Source organism: Triticum urartu, chromosome 5, assembly GCF_003073215.2.
Source record: "Triticum urartu cultivar G1812 chromosome 5, Tu2.1, whole genome shotgun sequence".
Lineage (NCBI taxonomy): Eukaryota > Viridiplantae > Streptophyta > Magnoliopsida > Poales > Poaceae > Triticum > Triticum urartu.
Window position 1 is genome coordinate 351,043,030 of NC_053026.1, and position 26,774 is coordinate 351,069,803.

The 26,774-nt window shown below is 42.4% G+C and overlaps 2 protein-coding genes across 2 annotated transcripts; both read left to right on the forward strand.

The window, feature by feature from the left end:
- The first annotated feature begins 487 nt into the window (after positions 1–487).
- LOC125555984 (protein ENDOSPERM DEFECTIVE 1-like) lies at positions 488–3,971 on the forward strand. The gene is made up of 6 exons (XM_048718788.1): positions 488–1,522; positions 1,621–1,740; positions 2,246–2,362; positions 2,461–2,550; positions 3,360–3,467; positions 3,586–3,971. Exons 1-6 carry the CDS (start codon positions 572–574, stop codon positions 3,631–3,633), a joined length of 1,434 nt encoding a protein of 477 aa, XP_048574745.1. The 5' UTR covers positions 488–571; the 3' UTR covers positions 3,634–3,971.
- Positions 3,972–6,660: 2,689 nt separating this feature from the next.
- Positions 6,661–10,183, forward strand: LOC125508970. The gene is made up of 6 exons (XM_048673793.1): positions 6,661–7,039; positions 7,207–7,409; positions 7,932–8,041; positions 8,740–8,825; positions 9,803–9,913; positions 10,032–10,183. Exons 1-6 carry the CDS (start codon positions 6,930–6,932, stop codon positions 10,162–10,164), a joined length of 753 nt encoding a protein of 250 aa, XP_048529750.1. The 5' UTR covers positions 6,661–6,929; the 3' UTR covers positions 10,165–10,183.
- Positions 10,184–26,774: the final 16,591 nt, after the last annotated feature.

The following is a 26,774-nucleotide window of genomic DNA, read 5'->3' on the forward strand; positions in this document are numbered from 1 at the left end:
TGATCCAAGTATGCATCATTCGGCCCAGATATTTTAGGCACCTCTAAAATGAGACCACAAGTATATACGTTTCAGGATGTTGTTGGAGCTCGTTTTTGGGTCGAAGTTGGGCAACCCTATTTTAAGACTGCTGTTGGAAATGCTCTAAGTTTCGGGGTTGAATTCTCCCAAAAGGAAAGTTTGAAGAGCTGAATCATTGGGTAACTTATCCACACGAGAGATAATGTGGAGTGGTGGAATGATGTTGATCTGCCGGCCTTGTTTCTCCCTCGACACCGCCATCATCCATTCACGATTCATCCATCGGCGATCATCGTAACATACAGAGACAAAAACCTCTGTGGGCCCACCTCCCAGTGGAAACAAACCCCCCTCCTCCTCCGCCTTGCGTGCCTACCGTTAAACGCCCTTCCACGCCGGCCGTATTAAACCCAGACCCGCCCCCCCTTCCCCGAACTAGCCGTTACGCTCCTCTCATCCCCTCCCACCCTGAAAATCCATCTCATTACGCCTCAACGGCTATTTACTCCCCCTCCGCCTCCGCTCCGATCGAATCCGATCCCCGCCCCCCATGGCCGCCGCCTCCGCGTCGCCGCACCCGGCGGCAGCCGCCGACCTGCCCCCGCCCCCGCCGCCGCTCCACACCGCCGCGCCCCGCCCGCGCCGCCGCGCGCGGGAGGTCAGCTCCAGATACCTCTCCACCCCCACCCCCGCCGCCCTCTCCTCCTCCGCCTCGTCCTCCCCGCGCCTCTCCACCTCCTCGTCGCGCGCATCCTCGCCCACTCCGTCGCCGCGCGCCCACACGCGCGTCGCCACGCCCTTCGCCAACGAGAACCAGCCCCCGCTCGTCCCGCCCTCCACCCGCAGGCGAGCCGTGCAGAAGCTGTTCGGCGAAATCGGCGCCAACCCGCGGGCCTCCGTCTCCTCCTCCGCCGCCGGCGCCCCGCCCCCCAGGATCCTGCCCCGCGCGTCCAGCGGGCCGGCCCCGTCCACGGGGCGCAGGGGCTACCCGCGCCCCCCCACGCCCGCGCGCGCCTCATCCTGCCCCTCCTCCGCGGACGACGCCGCGTCCTGCAGCTCCACGGACACCTCCTCCACCCTGACCGACTTCTCCGAGCCTGATGGGATCCTGGTGCCCGCCGCGCCCTGCGAGAGCCCGCCGCTGCTCGGCCCGGCGTCCTGCCGCGGCGGGCGCCTGTCGTCGGAGCTCCGGTCGTCGGTTCCTGAGTCGGGCGGGTCCACGCGCGGGGCGGCCATCCCACTGTGCCACCGATCGCTTAATTCGGCTCTCTCGAGCTGCCCGGCTCCGGCGGCGAAGGTGATGGCGGCGCCAAGGCCACCGCAGCCACATGGGACGAAACTAGCGGAGATGAAGAAGGCGGCGGTCATTGGGGGGAGAAAGGTTGCCGGGAAGCAGGAGGACGTGCACCAGCTGCGGCTGCTGGACAACCGCTACGTTCAGTACAGGTTTCTGAACGCCCGGGGGGCAGAGGCGGCCAGGGCCAAGGCTGCTGCGGCGGAGGTGAGGCCTTTTTACCGTGACAGAGGATGTAGTTTGATCTCCACAATTTGAACTGAGATGCTGATGTTGTTATTGTTTTCATTTTGTTGCGTGTGAAGAACTCCCTGTTCGGACTGGCTGAGAGAATTGCTGGGCTACGAGAATCAGTCGCTGATAAGAGGGCAGAGGCTGAGAAGATCAAGAGGGATCAGAGATTGTGCTCAATTTTTGGTGGTCAGGTAACAAAAAATTTGGCACATTTTGCTTTCTGTGTATGAAGTGTCGTATAGGCTATTTTAGATAAATCTCTCGCTATCCAAGTTGAGCTATCAAAATGTTTAAATTGTGTGTGTCACATGAACGAATTCATTTCCTCACTCGCATGAGATGAAGCCATAGAAGGGACATGACTCAGCATCACCACCTTAACTGTTTTGATCTCAGTTTGTCCTACTACGAACCAACTGAAGTATGACACTAAATTATATGTTGTCAATTCTACTCCCAATGGAGTACTGAGATTTTAACCTACAACTACATTCAATATGTGCCCAATGGATATTACGTGTGTGCACTAGCATCGGCACACTTAGGATGATTTATGTGTAAATTTGTTGTTCAAAATAAAAATAATAATCAGCATACATAGTGGGAAATAGAGAATATCAAGTGTGTATTTATCTTCTAGTATGTGAGAACATATGCTCTATCAAAAATTAATTTGTTCATTTGCAAAAATGTCAGGTGCCGTATTTGGATCGATGGAGTGATGTTGAGGAGGATTATTCCAGCTGCTTGACAGGGGCAACATCTGCGCTGCATAACGCCTCACTAAGGCTGCCTATAATTGGGGGTGTTCGGGTAAGATTTTGCTTTAATGTCACATTCCAGGCATAGATGGCACCAAAATATGTTCATGATGCAGATAAAATATTATGTTCTAAGACTACTCCTTGCAGGCAAACTATGAGGAAATCTCGGAAGTTCTTAACTCTGCTGCGCAACTACTGGAGCCGGCGTCGCCTCTTGTTCGAAATTTATTACCAAAGGTGAGAAAACTATCAAATAGCTGTCATGCCTAGATATGTTACTTTTTTGAAATGATTCTTTTAAATTGTGTTTACTAAATGTGTCGCAGTTTTGAATTAACCCCGGCTCAAAACTGCGACACTTATTTTGGATTGGAGGGAGTATATCTTATAGCTGATTGAAAAAAAAATCTGCATATTGATCTTCTATGTGAGAACATATTCAGTATCAAACAACTATATTGTGGTGGATGGAGGTTGTGAAGTTCACCACCATCCAAATTCAATTCTAACTCTAAACACAAGTAGGAAGCTTTATTTGCGATTATGCTAAGCATACAAATCCATGTTCATTTGATTGACAATTGAAAGTTCACACTAAGATATGTCCATACTCCAAAGTGAACATGTATTCGCCCAAAGCTAATGTACTTGATAACTGTGAGTCGCTTCGTTGGGATAACTGTGAGTCGCTTCGTTGGCTAGCTGTGCTAGTGTCCAATGATGCCAGCATGCCGTTGCCTTTCTATAAGAAATACCAAGGGAGGCTGGTGTCATTTGTTTTTTAAACCTGTATACTTGTAAGAAATATCCAACGCAGTCATATCTGTTTGAAACCTGGAACACCAGAAGTTTTCCCAGCATTATAAATGTCTACTTATATCAATCTGGAATTTTAGACGCGCAAGTAATTTCCTTTATAGATGGCCAAATGTAAAATGTCTTGACTGGTACGAATTCTAAATGAGTTGCATTTTGAATTGGAGGCAGTATCATTTTGAGCTATTCTTGTTATATTGATGCAATCTCATTTTGCTCTTCTCATATAGGTTGAAGAAGTTGATGGTGTGGCCTCCAAACTTGCACAAATAATCACTAGTGAAAGGGACTTGATAGAAGAGTGCGGGAATCTACTAAATCAAGCACACCATATGCAGGTACAAATTTAAATGAATTTACTTGCACGCTGCTCGGAATATACATCATGTTCTTGTGCGATCCTATCTTTACCACGGAAATATCTAACTGGTTTCTTGAAAATTGCCCGTTACATAGATGAGGGAGTACAGCTTGAGAAGCCAGCTGCTGCAGTTGAGAAGTTGAAGTGAAAGCGGAGGAAGCGCAGAAAATGAACACGACACCAAGTCACATCTTCCGACCAGTGGAGCTAATTGTGCTCACCACTGGAAACATTTTCCAGTAGGAGGGAGAGGTGGCCTGATGATCATACAAAGTAAAAGGCAGAAGTATCCTTCTGCTCTTTTTTTTGTTGGCGGGAAGAAGTCCTTCTGCTGATCAAGAATTCCTGATTCTTTGTGGTATATATGGTGTTTCTGTCTTTGGCCTCTCGTTTCTGTTATCCTTGTGTAGCCATGGAAAGAATAAACTGATAGAAGCATTGCCCTTTACATAATCAAAATTCGTTGATTCTTTGTGTACTTACATATTGCGTTGCTCAGATAGTGCTGTTATTTTCTTTTTGCTTCTGGAACAGATTCTCATTGATGGCTTGGTTGAAGAACGTGCTCTCTTTTTTGGATAGTTTGGCATGCACACGTGCAGTGTTTTTTGCCTCTTTAAATATCTTTTGGATCTTCCCAGTCAAGTCGCTGGGCAGGGCACCCATCAGTGGATGTCAAAAGAACACTTGCAAGAAGTATCCAAACACTTTGGTGGTGTCTGTTGCCTTCGACCGAGGTGTTCTCCTTTGTGATGTAGAAGTATGGGGGTTTGTGATTGATTGTTGCACGTTGGGAATGTTTGTTGGGTCAACTGTGTGTATGTGGTTTTGTTTGTATTGTTTGTTAATTAACTAAACAATTCTCTTTTGCTTAATTATTACTTCCTCCGTTCCTAAATATAACTCTTTTTAGAGATTTCAAATAGACTACCACATACGAATGTATGTAGACATATTTTAGAGTGTATATTCACTCATTTTACTCCATATGTAGTCACTTGTTGAAATTTTTAGAAAGACCTATATTTAAGAACGGAGGGAGTATAATCAATGAGAAATGAGACAAAGCTTTTATCTCTGTTTCAAAAAACGAAGAAGCATCTGGGCCCAACTAATAACCAGAGAAATTGAGACCATGGTGACCAATTGCAAGAAAATATGTGGAGCCCTACTCGATGAGACTGTGATCTTGGATCCAGCCTCGTAGACAAAACATCGCAGAGAGCTTGCTGAAGACGTTAACTTCTTGGCTAGGATCGTTCCATGAATGTTCTCATCGGTTCGAGAAGGGCAAAGGCGCAAAAACTCTTATGAACTCATGTAGTGGGAACAATTATAGCCAATGACAACTCGCGTATATCAACGCTCGACAAATCTCAATTAGGGCAAAAACTATCGTCTAGATCGCAGGGCACAAGATGGCAGACATAACTACATGTATCTATGCTCACACCAACAAGAACAGCAAGTGAAGGAACGATGCCTATGCCGGTGGCGTTCACTCTAACGATTGATCACTTTTTTTTAGAAGATCTAACGATTGATCACTGAACCGCGTATAAGAGCTTGCTCGGCCTAATGGGCCGCACGAGCTATCTGATGGGTACAAATTGCTCGCCCGGTACTTCCCTGGCCCTCATGACGAAGTATCGGCGCAAGCCATCGTTCAGCTTAAATTGTGTGTTTTTAGGCAGTTTAATTGATATGTTCATAAATATTAAAAAAATAACCAATTTGAAAACAAATCACGAATTTAAAAATGTTCCTGAATCCAAAAATACACAAATTAAATTTTTTTAAGATTTCAATAAACTATTCATGAATTTAAAATCATTTTCTTCATTTTGTCACTTTATTTCCCTTTCCTTTTTAATTTTCACTTTATTTAAATTCATGATTTTTTAAAACCCATGAACTTTCTGAACTAAATATTTTCCAAATTTATGAACTTTTTAAAAGTCCATGAACTTGAAAATTCAGAAATTATTTCAAATTGAATATTTTTTAAATTCATGATCTTTGTAAAAATCTATGAACTCTTTGAAAACTCATAACCTTTTTTCAAAATAATTATTTTTTAAAGTTTTTGAACCTTTTCCAAATGCACGAACTCCTTTTAAATTTAAGAATATATTTCAAATTCATGAAATTTTTAAAAATGAACGAACATTTTTTAAATTACCCTTTTTTTACATTTTAGTACATGCTTTTTAATCTATAAGAGACAAATATGTTTTTGTTCTTAAACCATAGGTGCTAGCAAGCAAGCAGTCTTTTTTTTTATATAGCTAGCGAGTGATAAGCTAATGAGAGAGCGATCCAGCTTTTTTGCGGTAAGAAATCACACCAAGCTTTATTAGGTAATGGTAATGTTCATAAGTACAAGAACTGGATCATGAGGGTGACCCAACCACACATGGCAGCCTAGACCTAACATATTAGCATGCTTAGCAAGATTATGAGCTTCAAAACTGAAGTTCTTGCACTCGTGTACATAATTGCAAGACTCAAAGTTCTCGATTTTTTTGGCAATACTCAAAACCAATCTTCCGGCTTGCCGTCTCCCTGAGCACCATAAGGGCCACCGGTTCCTTCTTAAATATCTTCTACCACACCCTTGCAATCGTCAGCGAGTGCCATAGCTTTCTCGATGCCCCTTCCGCCGAGGCGATGTCATTGCAAAAAATGGTATGATGCTTGCAGACCAACTTGGATGTTCCAATATCACTTTTGAATCAGACTGCCTCGAAATTATCTTAGCATGCAAGGGGGAAGTGGACATTATGAGTCCTTATTCGGCGATTTTGAGTGACTGCTTTATATTAGCTCAAAGAATTGGGTCAGTATCTTATGCTCATTGTCCAAGAGGGGCAAACCAAGTGGCACACAAGTTAGCTAGATGTTGTTACGATTCTAATTCTATAATCTCGTGGGATAATGATCCTCCACAGTTTATTCTAGCTGAACTTGTTTCTGATGTATCCCTTATTTGAGTTGAATAAAGTGTGCCACAAGTTCAAAAAAAAAGCAAGAGCTTGGATTAGAGTAGTTTTTTTTTTAGCCAAAGTTCTTTTTTTTTTGACAGGCAGGACTAGAGTAGTTTTGTTTGGGCTCCCAGCAGCTGCTCCAACAGGAACCCAAACAAACAGCCCTTTCTGGGCCGGCTCCCAGCAGCAGCTTCGCGGGAGCGCTCCAGAAAAACCATCTCCCGCCCCGACTGAACGACACAACCATCTCCCGTTAGGGTTCCTCACTCCCGACCGGCGCCGCCACCTGCCCCCATCTCCGGCCGCCACCGGAGTCCCTTCCCTCCTCCCTGAGCCGCCCCCTCCCGCTGCCGAACGCACGGGTGCTACCGAATCCTGAGATCACCGGCGCCCACGTCTTGCTTGGCCACCTACGGCCCGAGCCGAAGCTCCGACCGCCGCCGCCGCTTGCGATGGAGGCGCTCCGGGAGGCGACGGCCGAGCTGACGGTGTACGTGCACCCCTCCAACGCCGCCGACGTCCGCTGCGCCGTCTCCCGCCAGCTCAGCACCCTCCTATTCTCGTACGTCACCCTCCCCACCGCTCCTTCTCTCGGTATCGCGATGCCCCGTGCGTGCCCCAGTATAGCGTTGCAACGGTGCATCTTTGGGCGCCGGTTTGGGTAGAGAGGTGTAAATTTGCGGGGGAAACAGCATGTGAACAACTTGGATAATGGGCATTGCTGTTCAGGTATGAAGATCGCTTTGATGGCGTGTTGCTATCACATGAAGTTGAATTCGAAGGTGACAACGAAGATGACCAATACAGAAAAGTTGACGGAGACGGGAAAAAGGTTATCAACGCCAAAATCCTGGATGGTCTGGTACCATATTTTGGCGTACCGGTGACTGCGAACCTGCTGCTGTTTTCTCCCCAGCCAGAGATGATACTAGGTAGGTGAACACATAACTCTTCTCAACATCGCTCTTTCGACGACCTCATATCTGCACGTCAGCTATATGAGATCGTGCGCATTCAATTGTAGTAGAGCGCGTCAGTGCATTTTTCAATGGCTGAATTTGTATGTCATCTCTTGTTCAATCGAGAGAAAGGGAAATTTATAGACACTGGCACTAGTCCCAGCTCCAATTGTTACCATGTCATAACTGCAGTGCTATTTCTGAAAATGCCACTGATATGCCACTAGTCTCAGCTCAAAGTATTTTTACTGAGCTCAAAGTATTTTTACTTAAGTCAAACATTGTAAGGTTGGCCAAGTTTATAGAAAACAATATGAACATTTACAAAATGTGCATATCTATATGATGTATATAGATGTGAACATATATTCAATGATGTGTATGATTACAGTTTGAACTGAGAGTAGTGGCATTGTTAAAAACTTCCCTTGAAAAAAATATTGCGGATGAAGTTTGAAATATGCATGCCTTATGCTTGTTTATTTTTAATTTCAGAAGGGAAAGTTGAAATGCTTGGCAAGGAATCAATTCATGCCATTGTCCTGGGGGTTTTCTCAGCAGCCATTATGTCAGATGATATCCCTGAGACATTCAAATTCAAAAGAGTAAGATCCACCTTTCTTGATAATCAAGGAATTAGCTGTTCTGATACTAATATAATGTGTTGAATCTTATATTTGTTTTGTTTCATGGAACTTTATAAATGAAACCTTCTCTTTTCAAGTCTCAGTAATTGATTATCAATTTAATTTGTCTTGTTTGGATGCTTCATAAATTGTACTCAACAGAGCTGATGCCCATGGATGTGGAAACTGAACCTTGCAAGAATTGTTTGTTATATTGCCATGCATAGCCATTCAGATTCGCTTGTACTCAACAGAGCTAATGCATATTTACTTGTGCATAAAACCATATGGCTTAAATTTCATCTCTTTTCGTGTTGATCTTTAATAGTTGGAACTTGCAAGTATACTGTGTACAGTTCTGAACGTTTTTGACAAATATTACGGCCATTATTACTCAATTTTGCCAACTGTTACAAGAAAAAGAAGTTAGCGGATGGTGTTCACATTATCAAAAGGTACATGTGACTAGGAAGTCTCTAAAGAAAGTAAACACCAAAATGTGGGAACAGGCCTTGATTTATTGCATCGTAGAGAAAAATGGCTGATACTTCCAACTTGAATGGGTTCGTGAACACAACATGTGATTAACAACTTCCCAATCTTGAGAACTCTGTAGATATAGTAGTTTTAAACACCATCCAATCACTTTAATAAGTTAGAGTTTATTGCTTTCACAGAGAGGACATGGAGGAAAATTTATAAGCCAGTCGGACAAGCGGCATGTGATTAAAAAAGGAAGCATGATACGGTTTTCTGTTAAAAGGTATGGGCTCATCCAGTTCCTCTTTTGTCTGGTTCAAATTGCCTTTCCCGGAGTTTTATTTCCAATTTGGCCAGCAACTCTACACATTTTAGATATTTGTATAGCTTTTACTTTGCTTATGTTACTTATACTGCTGTATGTTGGTGTTGTACATGCGTACCGTAGCGTATTAATATTTTTTCTCTGCTGTGCTGATGAGGGGGTACCCCTAAACCCACCTTGCTTTGAACTTTCAACAATAGCATTCCATAATAACATATCAGGAGTTTGATGGTGTACAAGGTGATGGCTTTCTTTAATGCATGAAACTATATACCAGCATGGTGATACTAGAGCTATATAAGGAGGAAGAGGATTTGTAGCACCTGGGCGCTCCACCCCTTATATGAACATTAAGTTCAAAAATACCGAGAAATTTGAAAAAAAAACTGACAGTATACCGATATCAAACTTGGGTGTCCAATCTACTTTCGTGGAAAAATACCAGGAAATGTATCCGTGGCAAAAAAGGCAAAAAATTCCTATGTATAGAAAAAAAAATGTTTGGATGGATTTTTGTTCGGACATGGATACCTTTCCGGGTATTTTTTTCACGAAACTTCACACGGAAGTAGATTGGGAACCCAGGTTTGATATCCCCAAATTTCAGGGTTTTTTGAATTTTTTGGTATTTTTTACATTTAATATTTTATAGGGGTGTGGAGCACCCAGGAGCTCCTGTGTATTTTCCTATATAAGGAGCATTAGCTTTGAGCTTATTTAATCATGCACTATGATTCCTTCAGAACAAATAATGTATTAGAAACGGACTGAAGCTCATCCCCACAATATATTGAGCTGCATGTGAGAACTATATGAGCATTCACTAAGCGATTTGTAGTTTGTATGTTACTCTACTCTTAGTCAAATAGTCATGTGACACTGTATTTTGAGTCAAATAAACTAATCACGTGCCTTTGCCTGATACTCATTTATAGGGTGGACACGGAAATGAATTGTCACATAACTGGATCTTTGATGCCACCTCACACAGGATGCATGCGTTGGCTATCAGTACATGATACTGAATACGCATCGGAAATTAGCAGGTCTGGTTTGCTAACACATGCTTCCGTGCTATTTTTTAAACTGCCATTTCAATCGGTAGTTCTGTGCGGCAATTTTCAAAGCTTGAGTAATAAAATATGTGCTGCTCGAAATTTCCAGTGGTAAAAGGAAACCAAGGGATCATACTAAGAGCGAGCAGAAGGTACAAGATTGCACAACTGCGAACCGCGAAGATAGCGTGGTGAATTCTGAACGACCACGCAAGTCCCGAAAGAGGGCTGTTGGGGAATAATGATGCCATTTGAAGTAAATTTTTTTTTTGTCATGGACTCAAGACTTGCAATCTTGCTGACTCGTTTTTGGAAACATGGTTTTGCTTGGCTCGGAAGCTACTTCCCAGTCGCTCCGTGCCAATAATTTTTTGTGTAGCATCAGTTGTATGATGATGATGTAAAATAGGACAGGTAGTGAGCGCGTAGTATGTTTATCTGGTGTTTTCTGATCTTCCAGGGGCGATCTTGTTTATGAGTAAATCGATAGATTTCAGTTTGGGTGAGGCTACACTTTCAACTGATTTTTTCAATTAGGGTCAATCGATTTGTGGGCCGTTGGATGAAGATTGTGTGGCATCTAAACCCTCTTCTTCCTCACATCTGTTTCTTCCCAGACCGCCATGCGTGCCACCGGCCACCGCCGCCCCACCCTCCCCGAAATCTCTCCCCACCGCTGGTCCGCCACCGCCCCGGCCATCCCTCTAGGCCCTCCTGCGCCGAGTTTTTTCTCTGATGAATCCCCACGCCACCGCCCCACCATCGTTCCCCTCCACCGCCCCATCCTGAATCCTAAGATGGATAGTGGGGTAGCCTCTCTGGCGAGCCCCCCCCGCCCCCCCCTCCCCGCTGCGGCTGGTCCTTCCTTCACTCCGACGAGCCCCCCCACCCCTCTAAAAATCGATTGACCTAAAGTTGAATCAGTCGACTAAAGTGTAGCTAAATCGTTTCAGTTTTGTTTTAGCTCCCAGCTTCTATACCAAGTGGTAAGTAGCGTCATGCTAGTATTGTTTGGTGCCTGCATAAAGGGTTCATCAAAATGCTAGTATTGTTTGGTGCCTGCATAAAGGGTTCATCAAAAGTATTGCTGCAGGGTACCATAGGGGTGACAAACGTCTTTTTTGCCTGCATGAACATTCAGGAGCTATTGGTATTGGGGCATGTAAATTCAGGGCGCATTTTTGGAGCCGATAGTGGCGCCAACGACGAGGCGTCAGTGGAAGGATGAGCCTCCAGGGCTTGTGGCTCCTTTTTCTTTTCTGAACACACCAAGCTCCATTTTTGGTTTGTGAAAACCACATGAGGAGCGCGCGATAATCTGAATTGAAAACCTGGTCCGTGTAAGAATAGAAGTGGATAACGTGGGTATGGCTCAAGCCATGATCACCAGCGTGTTTCAGCAATCGCTCTATTTCTTGCTCCGGAAGCCTGGTTTTTGAGGAAGAAATATATCAAAAATCATATTATGACTTTTCAAACAGAACTTAAAAAAACACAAGTATATTATATTTCTGTAAAATTTCATAATGAAATGCTTTTTGGTGTGAGCTGCACACACAAAAAAATCATGGACTTATACAGTAAATAAAACAAAATCACGGAGGCAATTTCCATCAGGTCCGGTCTCTAAGTACTTGTATTTATTTTCAGATTTTTTTAACTTAAGAAGTCGACTTTTGCAGTTTTGAAAATATATCTCTATACTACTTAAAACCTTTATTTCCATCAAATAGGATATCTCGTACGTTACCTGAGAATGCCTATAGCCAGCTTTCACCGATGGGTAGATCAATGCAACAGTAATAAAATCAGATATAAAATTCAAAGATAAAGATCAAATATGTGAATTCGCGGTTGTTTGCTTTGCCATGAATTAATCTAAACTAGATGACCCGTTGTGCCTGTGGCGTGAAGATCAATTGCAGCCAAGAAGCCAAGCAACTTATGAAGAACATGTTTTATGAATGATCTCAAGTCCATGAACACATCAACACACCTACAAAGACCACAAAACAAAGAAAAACTAAATAAAAGTAAAAAGTATGCAACGAATTTGGTAAAACAAGTAAATACCAAAAACTATGCATTGGAGACATGAATAAGTGCTAGATGGGTATGCTAAGAGGGATTTTGGCACTAGAATATACTCTAAAAAGTATGCATAAATCCAATCGTCAGATTGTATGGGGCATTTTCCTTTCTCTAATGGGTATACTCATATTTTAGTTGATGCTGATTATATTACTAAATGGGTAGAAGCTATTCTAACCAGTAGTGTTGATCATAACACATCTATTAAAATACTTGAAGAAGTTATCTTTCTGAGGTTTGGAGTTCCTAGATATTTAATGACTGATGGTGGTTCACATTTTATTCATGGTGCATTTCATAAAATCTTGGTTAAATATGATGTAAACCATACAATTGCATCACCTTATCATCCTCAGTCTAGTGGGGAAGTTGAATTAAGCAATAGAGAAATAAAATTAATATTGCAAAAGACTGTTAATAGATCTAGGAAGAACTCGTCTAAGAAACTTGGTGATGCAGTGTGGGCAACAAAACTGCTTATAACAATCCAATGGGTATGTGCCCATATAAAATAGTCTATGGAAAAGCATTTCATTTATCTCTCAGTTAGAATATAAAGTTTATTGGGCAATTAAAGAACTCAATTATGATTTCAAACTTGCCGGCGAAAAGAGCTTATTTGATATTAGCTCTCTGGATGAGTGGAGAACACGAGCTTATGAAAATGCCAAGTTATTTAAAGAAAAATTTAAAAGATGACATGATAAAATAATTTAAAAATGAGAATTTAATATCGGTGATCAAGTTCTATTGTACAATTCTTGTTTTAGACATTTTGCAGGCAAGCTTCTTTCCAAATGGGAAAGGCCATACATCGTCGAGGAGGTCTATCGTTCTGGAGCCATCAAGATCAGTAATGCTGATGGGACTAGTCCGAAGGTGGTTAATAGGCAAAGAATTAAACATTATATTCCAGGTACCCCATTAAAGTTGAAACCAATGTTATTCAAACAATCACAGTGGAGGAATATCTAAAAGAGACCTTCCAGAACGTTCTAGAATCCTGAAAAGGAATAGGTATGTGATACCGTAAGTAAACCGACTCCAAAAATTCCATAAAAATGTTTTCTGTCAGTTTTGGATTATTAGAAAATTTGGAAATTGGAAACAACTGGGAAGGTCCACAAGGAGACCACAAGACAATAGGGCGCGCCCTACCCCTTGGGGGTGCCCAGATGTCTTGTGGGCCCCTCGTTTACTTATTCGACTCCGGTTTCTTCCCAAATATTTGTTTTGCAAGATAAAAATTCATTGTATATACTTCCCGATGTTTTGACCACCGTATTGCAAGTTTCTCCTTTGTTCTTGTTTCGGGCTATTTTCCTGGCAAGGTCATGAAGCCAAGGCCATAATGTCTTTACAAGATTCGGATGGGTAGAGCTATGTATCTCACTACACCTCAAATCCTTGGGTCTAAGGTGATGTTGGTCCTTACTAGTGGCCAACAGATGAGGAGGAGGATGCTGATTCGGAGATGCTGGATCACTCAAGCGGGGAGGAAGAGGACTTCCCTCTACATCAACCAGGAGACATGAATGTGGAGTTCAAGAGGTCCACTCTGCCAAATATGATGAAGGTCCATAAGGTTCAATTCACCCCTTTTCGCCATGTGCAGGAAGATACGGACAAACTGCGCCGCAAAATTTGGGATCTTGAAAGAGAAGTCGATAAGATGAAAGAGGACATTCGCATCCTCAAGTGGAAGGACAAGGCTACCTGAAAGGATCGAGAAGATGTGTCTAGAGGGGGGGGGTGAATAGACTCTTAACAAAGAAAAGTAGCAGTTTTTAATTTCTTCAAGTTAAGGTGGAGTTTTAGCACAAGTTTAAACATTCACAATACATTCAAGCAAGCATGGCAAGAGTATATAAGCAGCGGAAAGTAAATCATGCAATTTGCAAGAAAGTAAAGGAATGGGATTGGAGTGTGCAAACGCAATTGGAGACACAGAGATTTTTGGCGTGGTTCCGATAGGTGGTGCTATCGTACATCCACGTTGATGGAGACTTCAACCCATGAAGGGTAACGGTTGCGCGAGTCCACGGAGGGCTCCACCCACGAAGGGTCCACGAAGAAGCAACCTTGTCTATCCCACCATGGCCATCACCCATGAAGGACTTGCCTAACTAGGGTAGATCTTCACGAAGTAGGCGATCTCCTTACCCGTACAAACTCCTTGGTTCAACTCCACAATCTTGACAGAGGCTTCCAAGTGACACCTAACCAATCTAGGAGACACCACTCTCCAAAAGGTAATAGATGGTGTGTTGATGATGAACTCCTTGCTCTTGTGCTTCAAACGATAGTCTCCCCAACACTCAATTCTCTCCCACTGATTTGTATTTGGTGGAAAGATGATTTGAGTGGAAAGCAACTTGGGAAGGCTAGAGATCAAGGTTCATATGGTTGGAATGGAATATCTTGGTCTCAACACATGAGTAGGTGGTTCTCTCTCAGAAAATGAATGCTGAAGTGTAGGCACGTTCTGATGGCTCTCCTTACTAATGAAGGAAGGGTGGAGGGGTATATATAGTCTCCACACAAAATCTAACCGTTACACACAATTTACTACACTCAGTGAGACCAAATCAGAAAACTCGGTCATACCGATTCAGTTCATAATGTGACTGTTAGGCATTTCGGTGGGACCGATATGATCAACTTGGTGGGACCGATGTGCTAGGGTTAGGGTAAAACCTCATCTTGATTTGACCGATTACACAAACTTGGTGAGACCGATTTTGGTAATAAGAAAAACAGAGAGTTGGTCAAGCTAACTCGGTGGGACCGATGTGCCTATCTCGATGGGACCAAAATAGTTGCAACAGGCAACAGAGAGTTTGCAAGCCCATCTCGGTGAGACCGAGATCCCATCGGCGAGACCGAATTGATTAGGGTTTCTGGCAGTGGCTATGTCAAGTGGACTCGGTGGCGCCAGATGGATCAAATCGGTGGGGCCGAGTTTGACTTTTGGTTTGGGACATATGTGGATATGGGAAAGTGGTTGGGGGCTTTGGATCATATCACTAAGCACTTTGAGCAAGCAAGCCATTAAGCAACACCTCATCCCCTTTTAATAGTATTGGCTTTCCTAAGGACTCAATGTGATCTTGGATCACTAAAATGAAAATGTAGAGTCTTGAGCTTGATCCAATCCTTTGTCCTTAGCATCTTGAAGGGGTTCCACATCCTCTTGTCCACGCCACTCCATCTGTTGAACTTATCTGAAATATACTATATAAAAACATTAGTCCAACAAGAGATATGTTGACATTAATTACCAAAACCAACCAGGGAGCACTTGTGCTTTCAATCTCCCCCTTTTTGGTAATTGATGACAACATACATCAAAGCTTTAGATAAAGATGTAAAGAATAGTAAATAAAGCTTTGGAAAGACATGTAACATGCATAAGCCCCCCCTACACGTATGCAATCATGTGAATACAGAGTATAAGAGCATGTGAATGCATAATCATGATAGAGCAAGCAATGAGTTACATGTATCTTGGCTATATGCATCAGAGCAAGTGATGTGGATATAGGAATTGTACCTCCATGTTCATGAGTCCTTCTTGCAAACGATATGTACAATAGCAAGAGATCATCATGCACATGGGTGAGATGCATATACTTACCTTGTGGTCTTAAGCTGTCTTAGGAAGAGATGAACCTGAGTAAACAAGGTTAGATAACACAGATATATCTACTAAACATAGCAAACGGCAAACCACAAGAGTACCAAGTTTGGGATGACATGTAGAGAATGAGTACTAGGTACTCCTATTGGATATAGACATGTCTCCAAGGATAAAGATATGCAAAGAATTCAAGATTTCCTTCCCTTAGATGTCTTTCTCCCCCTGAATTTTATATTTGATAATGGGAGAATATAGGGAATAGAAAATCAGAGCAAAACAGATCAGAGCACAGAAACATAAGACAATCTAACCTGTCTTTCCCCTCTTAAAGACATGTGACTTCTCTCCTCATGAATACCAAGCATCTGGGGCCTCTCTCTCCGTTAGATGCGATTAAGCATTCTCTCCCTTTGAAGTACTCTCCCCCTTTTTAAGTGAGTAAGCTTTGATGTGATCTCTCTCTCCTCCTTTGACATCAATTTCCAAGAAGGGATCTTCTGGATTGTGAGTCAAATTAGGTTTGGTCCTTGATTCACAGAGCAAAGAAGCATTTAGAGTGTGATGCTGGTGTTGGGGAATGCAGTAATTTCAAAAAAATCCTACGCACACGCAAGATCCATCTAGGTGATGCATAGCAACGAGAGGAGAGAGTGTTGTCCACGTACCCTCATAGACCGTAAGAGGAAGCGTTATGGCAACGCGGTTGATGTAGTCGTACGTCTTCACGATCAGACCGATCCTAGCACCGAAGGTACGGCACATACGCAATCTGCACATGTTCAGTTCGGTGGCGTCCCATGAACTCTAGATCCAGCTGAGGTCGAGGAAGAGTTTCGTCAGCACGACGGCGTGATGATGGTGATGATGAAGTTACCGACGCAGGGCTTCGCCTAAGCACTACAACGATATGACCGAGGTGGAAATTTGTGGAGGGGGGCACCGCACACGGCTAAAACAATCAACTTGTGTGTCTATGGGGTGTCCCCTCCCCCGTATATAAAGGAGTGGAGGAGGGGGAGGGCTGGCCCTCTCATGGAGTTCCCAAGGGGGCAGTCCTACTCCCGGTGGGAGTAGGATTCCCCTTTCCCTTGTTGGAGTAGGAGAGAAAGGAAGGGGGAGAGAGAGGGAAGGAAGGGGGGCCCCACCCAATTCGGATTGGGCTTGGGGGGGGGCCCTCCACCTTGGCCGCCTCCTCCTCTCTCCCACTAAGGCCCAATAAGGCCCATACACTCCCCGGGGGGTTCCGGTAACCCCCCGGTACTCCGGTAAATGCCCGGACTCACCTGGAACCATTCTGATGCCCAAACATAGCCTTCCAATATATCGATCTTTATGTCTCGACCATTTCGAGACTCCTCGTCATGTCCGTGATCATATCCGGGACTCTGAACTACCTTCGGTATATCAAAACACATAAACTCATAATACCAATCGTCACCGAACGTTAAGCGTGCGGACCCTACGGGTTCGAGAACTATGTATACATGACCGAGACTCACTTCCGATCAATAACCAATAGCGGAACCTGGATGCTCATATTGGTTCCTACATATTCTACGAAGATCTTTATTGGTTAAACCGCATAACAACATACATTGTTCTCTTTGTCATCGGTATGTTACTTGCCCGAGATTCGATCGTCGGTATCTCAATACCTAGTTCAATCTCATTATCGGCAAGTCTCTTTACTCGTTCCATAATGCAACATCCTGTAACTAACTCATTAGTCACATTGCTTGCAAGGGTTATAGTGATGTGCATCACCAAGAGGGCCCAGAGATACCTCTCCGATACACGGAGTGACAAATCCTAATCTTGATCTATGCCAACTCAACAAACACCATCGGAGACACCTGTAGAGCATCTTTATAGTCACCCAGTTATGTTGTGACATTTGATAGCACACTAAGTGTTCCTCCGGTATTCGGGAGTTGCATAATCTCATAGTCATAGGAACATGTATAAGTTATGGAGAAAGCAATAGCAATAAACTAAACGATCAAAGTGCTAAGTTAACAGATGGGTCAAGTCAATTACATAATTCTCTAATGATGTGATCCCATTCATCAAATGACAACTCTTGTCCATGGCTAGGAAACTTGACCATCTTTGATTAACGATCTAGTCAAGTAGAGTCATACTAGTGACACTCATTTTGTCTATGTATTAACACATGTACTAAGTTTCCGGTTAATACAATTCTAGCATGAATAATAAACATTTATCATGATATAAGGAAATATAAATAACAACTTTATTATTGCCTCTAGGGCATATTTCCTTCAGTCTCCCACTTGCACGAGAGTAAATAATCTAGATTACATAGTAATGATTCTAACACCCATGGAGTCTTGGTGCTGATCATGTTTTGCTCGTGAGAGAGGCTTAGTCAATGGGTCTACAACATTCAGATCCGTATGTATCTTGCAAATCTCTATGTCTCCCTCCTTGACTTGATCGCGGATGGAATTGAAGCGTCTTCTGATGTGCTTGATTCTCTTGTGAAATCTGGGTTCCTTTGCCAAGGCAATTGCACCAGTGTTGTCACAAAAGATTTTCATTGGACCCGATGCACTAGGAATGACACTGATGACCCACAAGTATAGGGGATCTATCGTAGTCCTTTCGATAAGTAAGAGCGTCGAACCCAACGAGTAGCAGAAGTAAATGATAAGCGGTTTTCAGCAAGGTATTCTCTGCAAGCACTGAAATTATAGGTAACAGATAGTTTTGTGATAAGATAATTGGTAACGAGCAACAAGTAACAAAAGTAAATAAAGTGCAACAAGGTGGCCCAATCCTTTTTGTAGCAAAGGACAATCCTGGACAAACTCTTATATAGAGAAAAGCGCTCCCGAGGACACATGGGAATTATCATCAAGCTAGTTTTCATCACGTTCATATGATTCGCGTTCGGTACTTTGATAATTTGGTATGTGGGTGGACCGGTGCTTGGGTACTGTACTTACTTGGACAAGCATCCCACTTATGATTAACCTCTATTGCAAGCATCCACAGCTACAACAAAAGTATTAACGTAAACCTAACCATACCATGAAACATATAGATCCAAATCAGCCCCTTACGAAGCAACCCATAAACTAGGGTTTAAGCTTCTGTCACTCTAGCAACCCATCATATACTTATTACTTCCCAATGCCTTCCTATAGGTCCAAATAATGGTGAAGTGTCATGTAGTCGACGTTCACATAACACCACTAGAGGAGAGACAACATACATCTCATCAAAATATCGAACGAATACCAAATTCACATGACTACTAATAGCAAGACTTCTCCCATGTCCTCAGGAACAAACATAACTACTCACAAAGCATATTCATGTTCATAATCAGAGGGGTATGAATATGCATAAAGGATCTGAACATATGATCTTCCACCAAATAAACCAACTAGCATCAACTACAAGGAGTAATTAACACTATTAGCAACCCACAGGTACCAATCCCGGACTTGGAGACAAGAATTGGATACAAGAGATGAACTAGGGTTTTGAGAGGAGATGGTGCCGGTGAAGATGTTGATGGAGATTGACCCCTCCTGATGAGAGGATCGTTGGCGATGACGATGGCGATGATTTCCCCCTCCTGGAGGGAAGTGTCTCCGGCAGAACAGCTCTGCCGGAGCCCTAGATTGGTTCCACCAAGGTTCCGCCTCGTGGCGGCGGAGTCTCATCCCGAAAGGTTGCTTATGATTTTTTCCTCATCGAAAGACTCCATATAGCAGAAGATGGCCACCGGAGGACCAACAGGGGGCCCACGAGGCAGGGGGGCACGCCCAGGGGGGTAGGGCGCGCCGCCACCCTCGTGGACAGGTGGTGGCCCCCCTGACGTATTTCTTCCGCTCAGTATTTTTTATATATTCTGAAAATGACTTCCATGAAGTTTCAGGACTTTTGGAGCTGTGCAGAATAGGTCTATAATATTTGCTCCTTTCCAGCCCAGAATCCCAGCTGCCAGCATTCTCCCTCTTTATGTAAACCTTGTAAAATAAGAGAGAATAGGCATAAGTATTGTGATATAATGTGCAATAACAACCCATAATGCAATAAATATCAATATAAAAGCATGATGCAAAATGGACGTATCAACTCCCCCAAGCTTAGACCTCGCTTGTCCTCAAGCGAAAGCCGAAATCAAAAAATATGTCCACATGTTTAGAGATAGAGGTGTCGATAAAAATAAAATACGGACATGAGGGCATCATGATCATTCTTAGAACAACAACTTATATAATTCTTGTCATATGATCTCTTATGCTAGGGTAACAATTCAATCACAATTTCAAGTATGAATCATAAACTTCATTGAAAACTAACAAACTATAATCTCAGTCATTGGAGCAATTGCAATTTATCATAACATAGGAAAGAGTCAATATATAAGAGCTTTTCAGCAAGTCCACATACTCAACTATCATATAGTCTTTCACAATTGCTAACACTCACGCAATACTTATGGGTATGGAGTTTTAATTGGACACAGAGTAAGATAGGGGCGTATAGTTTTGCCTCCCAACGTTTTACCTCAAGGGTAATGTCAATAATAATAGTTCATGAAAACTCACATCCAGTTAGCCATATATACCAGGATCTTTCCAACATGTTGTGCTTGCCAAAAGATAAAATGTAAAAAGGAAGGGTGAAGATCACCATGACTCTTATGTAAGGCAGGAGATAAAAGTAAAAGATAGGCCCTTCGCAGAGGGAAGCAGAGGTTGTCATGCGCTTTTATGGTTGGATGCACAAAATCTTAATGCTAAAGAATGTCACTTTATATTGCCACTTGTGATATGGACCTTTATTATGCAGTCCATCACTTTTATTTCTTCCATATCACATGATCGTATAAAGCTTATTTTCTCCCACACTAATAAGTCATACATATTTAGAGAGCAATTTTTATTGCTTGCACCGATGACAACTTACTTGGAGGATCTTACTCAATCCATAGGTAGGTATAGTGGACTCTCATGGCAAAACTGGGTTTAGGGATATTTGGAAGCACAAGTAGTATCTCTACTTGGTGCAAAGAATTGGCTAGCATGAGAGGAAAAGGCAAGCTCAACCATGTTGGATGATCCATGACAATATAATTTATCTCAGATGTAAGAAAACATAACCCATTATGTTGTCTTCCTTGTCCAACATCAACTCTTTAGCATGTCATATTTTAATGAGTGCTCACAATCATAAAAGATGTCCAAGATAGTATATTTATATGTGAAGACCTCTATTTCTTTATTACTTCCTATTAATTGCAACGATGACCAAAACTATGTTTGTCAACTCTCAACAACTTTTATTCATCATACTTTTTATATGCGAGCTCATCACTCTCCATAAGATCCATATGATCTCTTTGTTTCCTTTTTATTCTTTCTCTTTTCTTTTATTCACTCAAGATTATGGCAAAATAATCAAGCCCTTGACTCAACACTAATCTTTATTATATATAGCTCACGGACTCGATTACATAGAAGGAGCATAAAGCAAAACTCACAACTAGATCATACTAAAAGTTTATTCTACTAGATCAAAATATTATCAAAAGGATCGAACTAAGAAAAATAGTAAAGATAGAAGTGATGGTGATACGATACCGGGGCACTCCCCCAAGCTTGGCAGTTGCCAAGGGGAGTGCCCATACCAAATACTCAATTCTTCTTTGTTGGTGGAGAGGGTGGAGTTGTTGATGACGTAGGCTTCTTCCTTAATTTGTGCTTGAGGATAGAATTTTGATCCCTTAGGTCATCGATCTCCTGCTCAAGGTTTAATATCTTCTTGCATAATTCTAGTTTGTTTTCCTGCAAGAGGCGAAAAGGGATAAACTCGATCTTAGGTTTCTTTGCTCTATCAGGGAGGCTTGACTTTTTGAACTCCACATGCATGTCCCCAGGTTGAGGTAATGGGACTTCATCTTCATCTGAACTCATCTCCTCCTTTCCCCTGGGTTCATAGTCCTCTTCTTCTTCCATAGTCCAACCGCAATGCTCCACGTCCCCATAGACCTTAGGATCTACAAGATAATCAACCACATAGCTTTCTCCTTCCGAATCCTGGGACGACATATTGCTCTAATCTGCAGCAGAAACAACTCGAAACAAGAACAGGAGATTTTTGTGTGATACTGTGGTCAAAACCTTCGGGAGGTTATATAATGAATTTTTACTGACCAAAATATGTGTCGTGTAAGAAAACGGAGTCCGAAGAGCACACGAGGTGCCCACGATGTAGGGGGCGCGCCCAGGGGGTAGGGCGCGCCCTCCACCCTCGTGGAGCCCTCGTGTCCTCCCTGGACTGCTTCTTATTTTTCTATTTCTCTAAATATTCCAAAACGGAAGAAAATTGCCATTAGAACTGTTTTGGAGTCGGTTTACTTACCGTACCACATACCTATTCCTTTTTGGAGTCTGAAACGTTTCGGAAAGTGTCCCTTATGTATTCCTCTGGGGTTATGGTTTCAATAACATTGGTTTCAACATTTATAGGATTACCTGAGATATAATGTTTAATTCTTTGACCGCTCACCACCTTCGGATTTGTGCCTTTGAAGTTGTTGATTTTTATGGCACCGAAACGATAGACCTCCTCGATAACGTAAGGACTTCCCATTTAGAGAGAAGTTTTCCTGCAAAAAATCTTAAATGAGAGTTGTATAATAATACATAATCACCTACATTAAACTCATGCTTTTGTATTCTTTTGTCATGCCATCTTTTGACTTTTTGTTTAAACAACTTGGCATTTTCGTAGGCTTGGGTTCTCCATTCATCAAGTGAGCTAATGTAAAATAACCTCTTCTCACCAGCAAGTTTGAAATCATAGTTGAGCTCTTTAATAGCCCAATATGCCTTATGTTCTAGTTCTAGAGGTAAGTGACATGCTTTTCCATAAACCATTTTATACGGAGACATGCCCATAGGATTTTTATATGCAGTTCTATAGGCCCATAATGCATCATCAAGTTTCTTGGACCAATTCTTTCTGGATCTATTGGCAGTATTTTGCAAAATTAATTTGAGCTCTCTATTACTCAATTCTACTTGGCCACTAGACTGCGGGTGATACGGAGATGCAATTCTATGATTAACATCATACTTAGCAAGCATTTTATGGAAAGCACCATGAATAAAATGTGAACCACCATCAGTCATTAAATATCTAGGGACTCCAAACCTCGGAAAAATAACTTCTTTAAGCATTTTAATAGAAGTGTTATGATCAGGACTACTAGTTGGAATAGCTTCTACCCACTTAGTAACGTAATCAGCAGCAACTAAAATATGTGTGTAACCATTAGAGGCAGGAAAAGGTCCCATATAATCAAAGCCCCAAACATCAAATGGTTCAGTAATGTAGCGACCCGACCCGAATGGGTCAAGTCTCTATGCTTACGTGTCATCCCTGGATCAGTATGCTGACACACACAGTACTCGAAGGATTTATAACAGAGGTAAATCACATGTATAAAGTAACGTAAATACTATTACCTCAATCCAAATATAGCGGAAGCAACAAGGTTGTGGTTTCCCATCAACACCAACGGCAAAGTTGAGTGTAGAAACCGTAACCCTAACGTATCACTTATTCGTCATAAGAAACCTGCAACATAAGACGTTGCAGCCCGAAACGGGTCAGTACATTGAATGTACTGGCAAATTCACACCATAGAGAAATGATGAACAATGGCTATCACTACATGCATATTTGGCTGGTGGAAAAGCTCTATGGTTATAAGGTTTTTGCGTAAAGCCAATTTTTCCCTACTGCAAAGGAATAAATTTATTTAACTATCATGGTGGTTGTGAAACATCGAGAATGGTTGACAGCATTCCGATCCCAATTAAGTGAACAATTAAAACCCAACAATATTAATTAGAAGTAACATGTTGAGATTCACTCGATATTCAAGTACTAGATACTCAAGTTGTCCATAACCGGGGACACGGCCAATCATGATTAGTTTGTTACTCTGCAGAGGTTTGCGCACTTTTCCCCACATGACTCGATCGCCTCCGTTTGGTTTCTCGCACTACATGGTGTTTGAGAAGACGGATGACCGAGACACAGTCTTTCAGAAGCGCTAGCACCTTACATGTGGGGTAGACCGTACCACCTACAACCCCTACATCTGCTAGTCCACCCCGTAAGAGTTCGCACAACTTAGTCAACTATGCCAGAGCCCATAGTGGCATGTGGCTGCACACGGAAGTTTCTAGCATGAAAGATCTTATGATCCCTTTGAGCCTGGGTGGCGGTCCAAAAAAAAACAGGCAAGTCCTGATAGACATCAGGTGCCTCAATCCACCCAGATGTGTGTTTAAGTTGCCACCTTAGATAAACCATTAAAATTATCATCTCACATCTGTCATGGATATCACTCACCCAATCCACGTCTACTAGCATAGCATGGCATAATAAGCAAACGTAGAAGTAACTCCCAAAGGTTTCATAATAATACAGGTAATAGGTACTACCTCTTCTACTTCCCATCCCACAATTTAATTAGATCCTAATCATGCAATGTTTGAGGATTGATCTAATGCAATAAAACATGGGTTGTAGAAAAGGTATGATCAAAGTGTGAACTTGCCTGCAATGTTGATGAAGATGATTCACACTCAAAACTCTTGATAGATCTACTCGTCACACTCCGGTCAATCTATCGTAAGCAAACAATAGTAACCACACAATAAGTACTCATCTAATGCACAAGTAAAACTCGAACAAGAGAATGAACTAGATAGTTCAACTTAAGAACAACGGTTGCAAAGAAAGAACGAACCGAACAAAGAAACGAAAAACAAACGGCGGAAGAAAACAACTCGGTTCTAGCAAGTTGAAACTAGGTCAAAATTTTACAGTAGCAAAAACTTGTTCAAGTTGATTAGATGGAACGACGGTTTTGAGACGAAACTCCAGGTGCTTGAATCACCTGATTCCGATAAACGAGCGAGAAGATAAACTAGAACGAAGATCGGATCTGAGATCGCGATCGCGGAATAAATCCGACGAGAAGAAAAAGAAGAACGGTTAAACGAACGGGCGTCGTTAACCGGGGATAATCGGTGATCACGTTCGTTGAAACGAACGGTCCGAAAGAAGAACGAAAACCGATCTAGAAAACCGGAACGGTTTGGCGAAGAATCGGAGAGAAAACGAATCGGTAGAGAAGAAAAGAATCGGAATGGTTTATAAGTAAAACCGAACCGTGGGAAAGAAGAGACGCGGCGCGGTACCTCTGGCGAACGGCGGCGACGGCGCGGTGACGCAGGGCGGCGGCGGCGCGGCAAGGTGCGGCGGCGGCACGGCAAGGTGCGGCGGCGGCGCGGTGGTGGTGAGGCGGCGGCGTGGCAAGGTGCGGCGGCGGCGGTGGGCAAGGTGCGGCGCGGCGCGGTGGTGGTGAGGCGGCTTAGGCGCGGGGCGGCGGCGACGCAGGGCGCGGGGTGGAGCTGCGTGCTGCTGCTTGTTGCGGCTTTGATTTGATGTGTTTAGAGGGGGGTGCTTGGGTATTTATATGGGTGAGGGGAGACAAAACTTGGGGTAGGAGGCAAGGAATAAGAATAGGAGTAGGAAAGATCTAGAAAAATAAACGGAAGTAAGACAAAAGTCCTACTAGGATTTCCTAAAAGAAAGAGGCGGCGGCTCCCTGGCGCCTGGCGCCTGCGCACGGGGAGGCTGGGGCGCTAGCGATGGCCTTGGCCTCGGCCGGCTGGTGGCTTGGGCCTTTGGCCCAAGGCGCTGCAGTTTTTTTTTAAACAGATCCGTGCTCGGAAAAACACAGAAAAACAAATTCTACCGGACTCCAAAACTAATAAAGTAAAATTTTCCCCGACTCCTAAAAATGAGCCGAACAAAATGAACTTTTCTCCGGACCTAAAATAAAATTTTCAAAAACGCGCATTTTTCCCTATCCAAATAAAACGCAAACAAACACCGGAAAACGAAATTTGATCTATTTATTAAATCTTCATTTTTCCTATATTTGGGAAAGTCATATTATTCCCTCTCTCATATATTTTTTTTGATAACGGAAAAAAATAATTGAAGATGAAATAAATAAATCAAATGATCCTCTTTTCCAATTCGAGAAAACTCTCAAATAAGAAAATCACGAAATCTCCAACTCTCTCCGAAGGTCCTTGAGCTGCGTGAAATTTCTAGGATCGACCAAAAAGCAAGAAAATAAGATAGGCATGATGATCTAATATTCCAAATTGAAAATAAATTCAAAAGAGCTTTGAATTTAATCTTTTTGAAACTCCCAACTCATATTTCATATAATTTGAAGAAGTCATTTTATCTTCTCTCGTGAAAATCATTGAGTCGCATAAAGTTTCAGAATTGGAATATTTCCAAATGAAATTCAATTATTTTTCAAACACCCTTTTCATTTTTAAATGGAAGAAGTCATGTCATCTTCTCTCTAGGGTTTTGTGTTTGAAAAGAATTTGAATTCATGGAGATCAGAAAGCAAATATAAAAGTTTGGGAAAGTCCTTTTATTCCCTCTCATTTAACTTTCAAAAGAATTCGAATTTCACTCAATTTACGCAATCAATCAAACAATCAATCAATCTATCTATGTGTTTATAACATTCCAAAATTTAGAATTTTGGGATGTTACAAGTAACAAGTGAATAATTCATAGGCATTTCTTGACGTCTACTAATATTACCAATTCTTTGACATTCATCACAAGATAAGACAAACTTACGTGCATCCTTGAAGAGAGTAGGCCAATAAAAACCGGATTGCAATACCTTATGTGCAGTTCTATCTCCAGCGTGGTGTCGTCCATAAGCCTCGGAGTGACACTTGCGTAGGATCTATTCCTGTTCATGCTCAGGTACACAACGTCTAATAACACCATCTACTCCTTCTTTATAAAGATGTGGGTCATCCCAAAAGTAATGTCTCAAATCATAGAAAAACTTTTTCTTTTGCTAGTATGTGAAACTAGGTGGTATAAATTTAGCAACAATATAATTAGCATAATCAACATACCATGGAGCAGTACGAGAAGCATTTATGACATTTAATTGTTCACCAGGAAAGCTATCATCAATAGGTAGTGGTTCATCAAGAACATTCTCTAACC

Coding starts and splice junctions, on each gene's coding strand:
- LOC125555984 (XM_048718788.1), top strand. CDS start 572: ATGGCCGCCGCCTCCGCGTCGCCGCACCCGGCGGCAGCCGCCGACCTG. Junction 2,363..2,460: donor CTATAATTGGGGGTGTTCGG/GTAAGATTTTGC, acceptor TACTCCTTGCAG/GCAAACTATGAGGAAATCTC. Junction 2,551..3,359: donor TTCGAAATTTATTACCAAAG/GTGAGAAAACTA, acceptor CTTCTCATATAG/GTTGAAGAAGTTGATGGTGT.
- LOC125508970 (XM_048673793.1), top strand. CDS start 6,930: ATGGAGGCGCTCCGGGAGGCGACGGCCGAGCTGACGGTGTACGTGCAC. Junction 7,410..7,931: donor CCAGCCAGAGATGATACTAG/GTAGGTGAACAC, acceptor TTTTAATTTCAG/AAGGGAAAGTTGAAATGCTT. Junction 8,042..8,739: donor AGACATTCAAATTCAAAAGA/GTAAGATCCACC, acceptor TTGCTTTCACAG/AGAGGACATGGAGGAAAATT.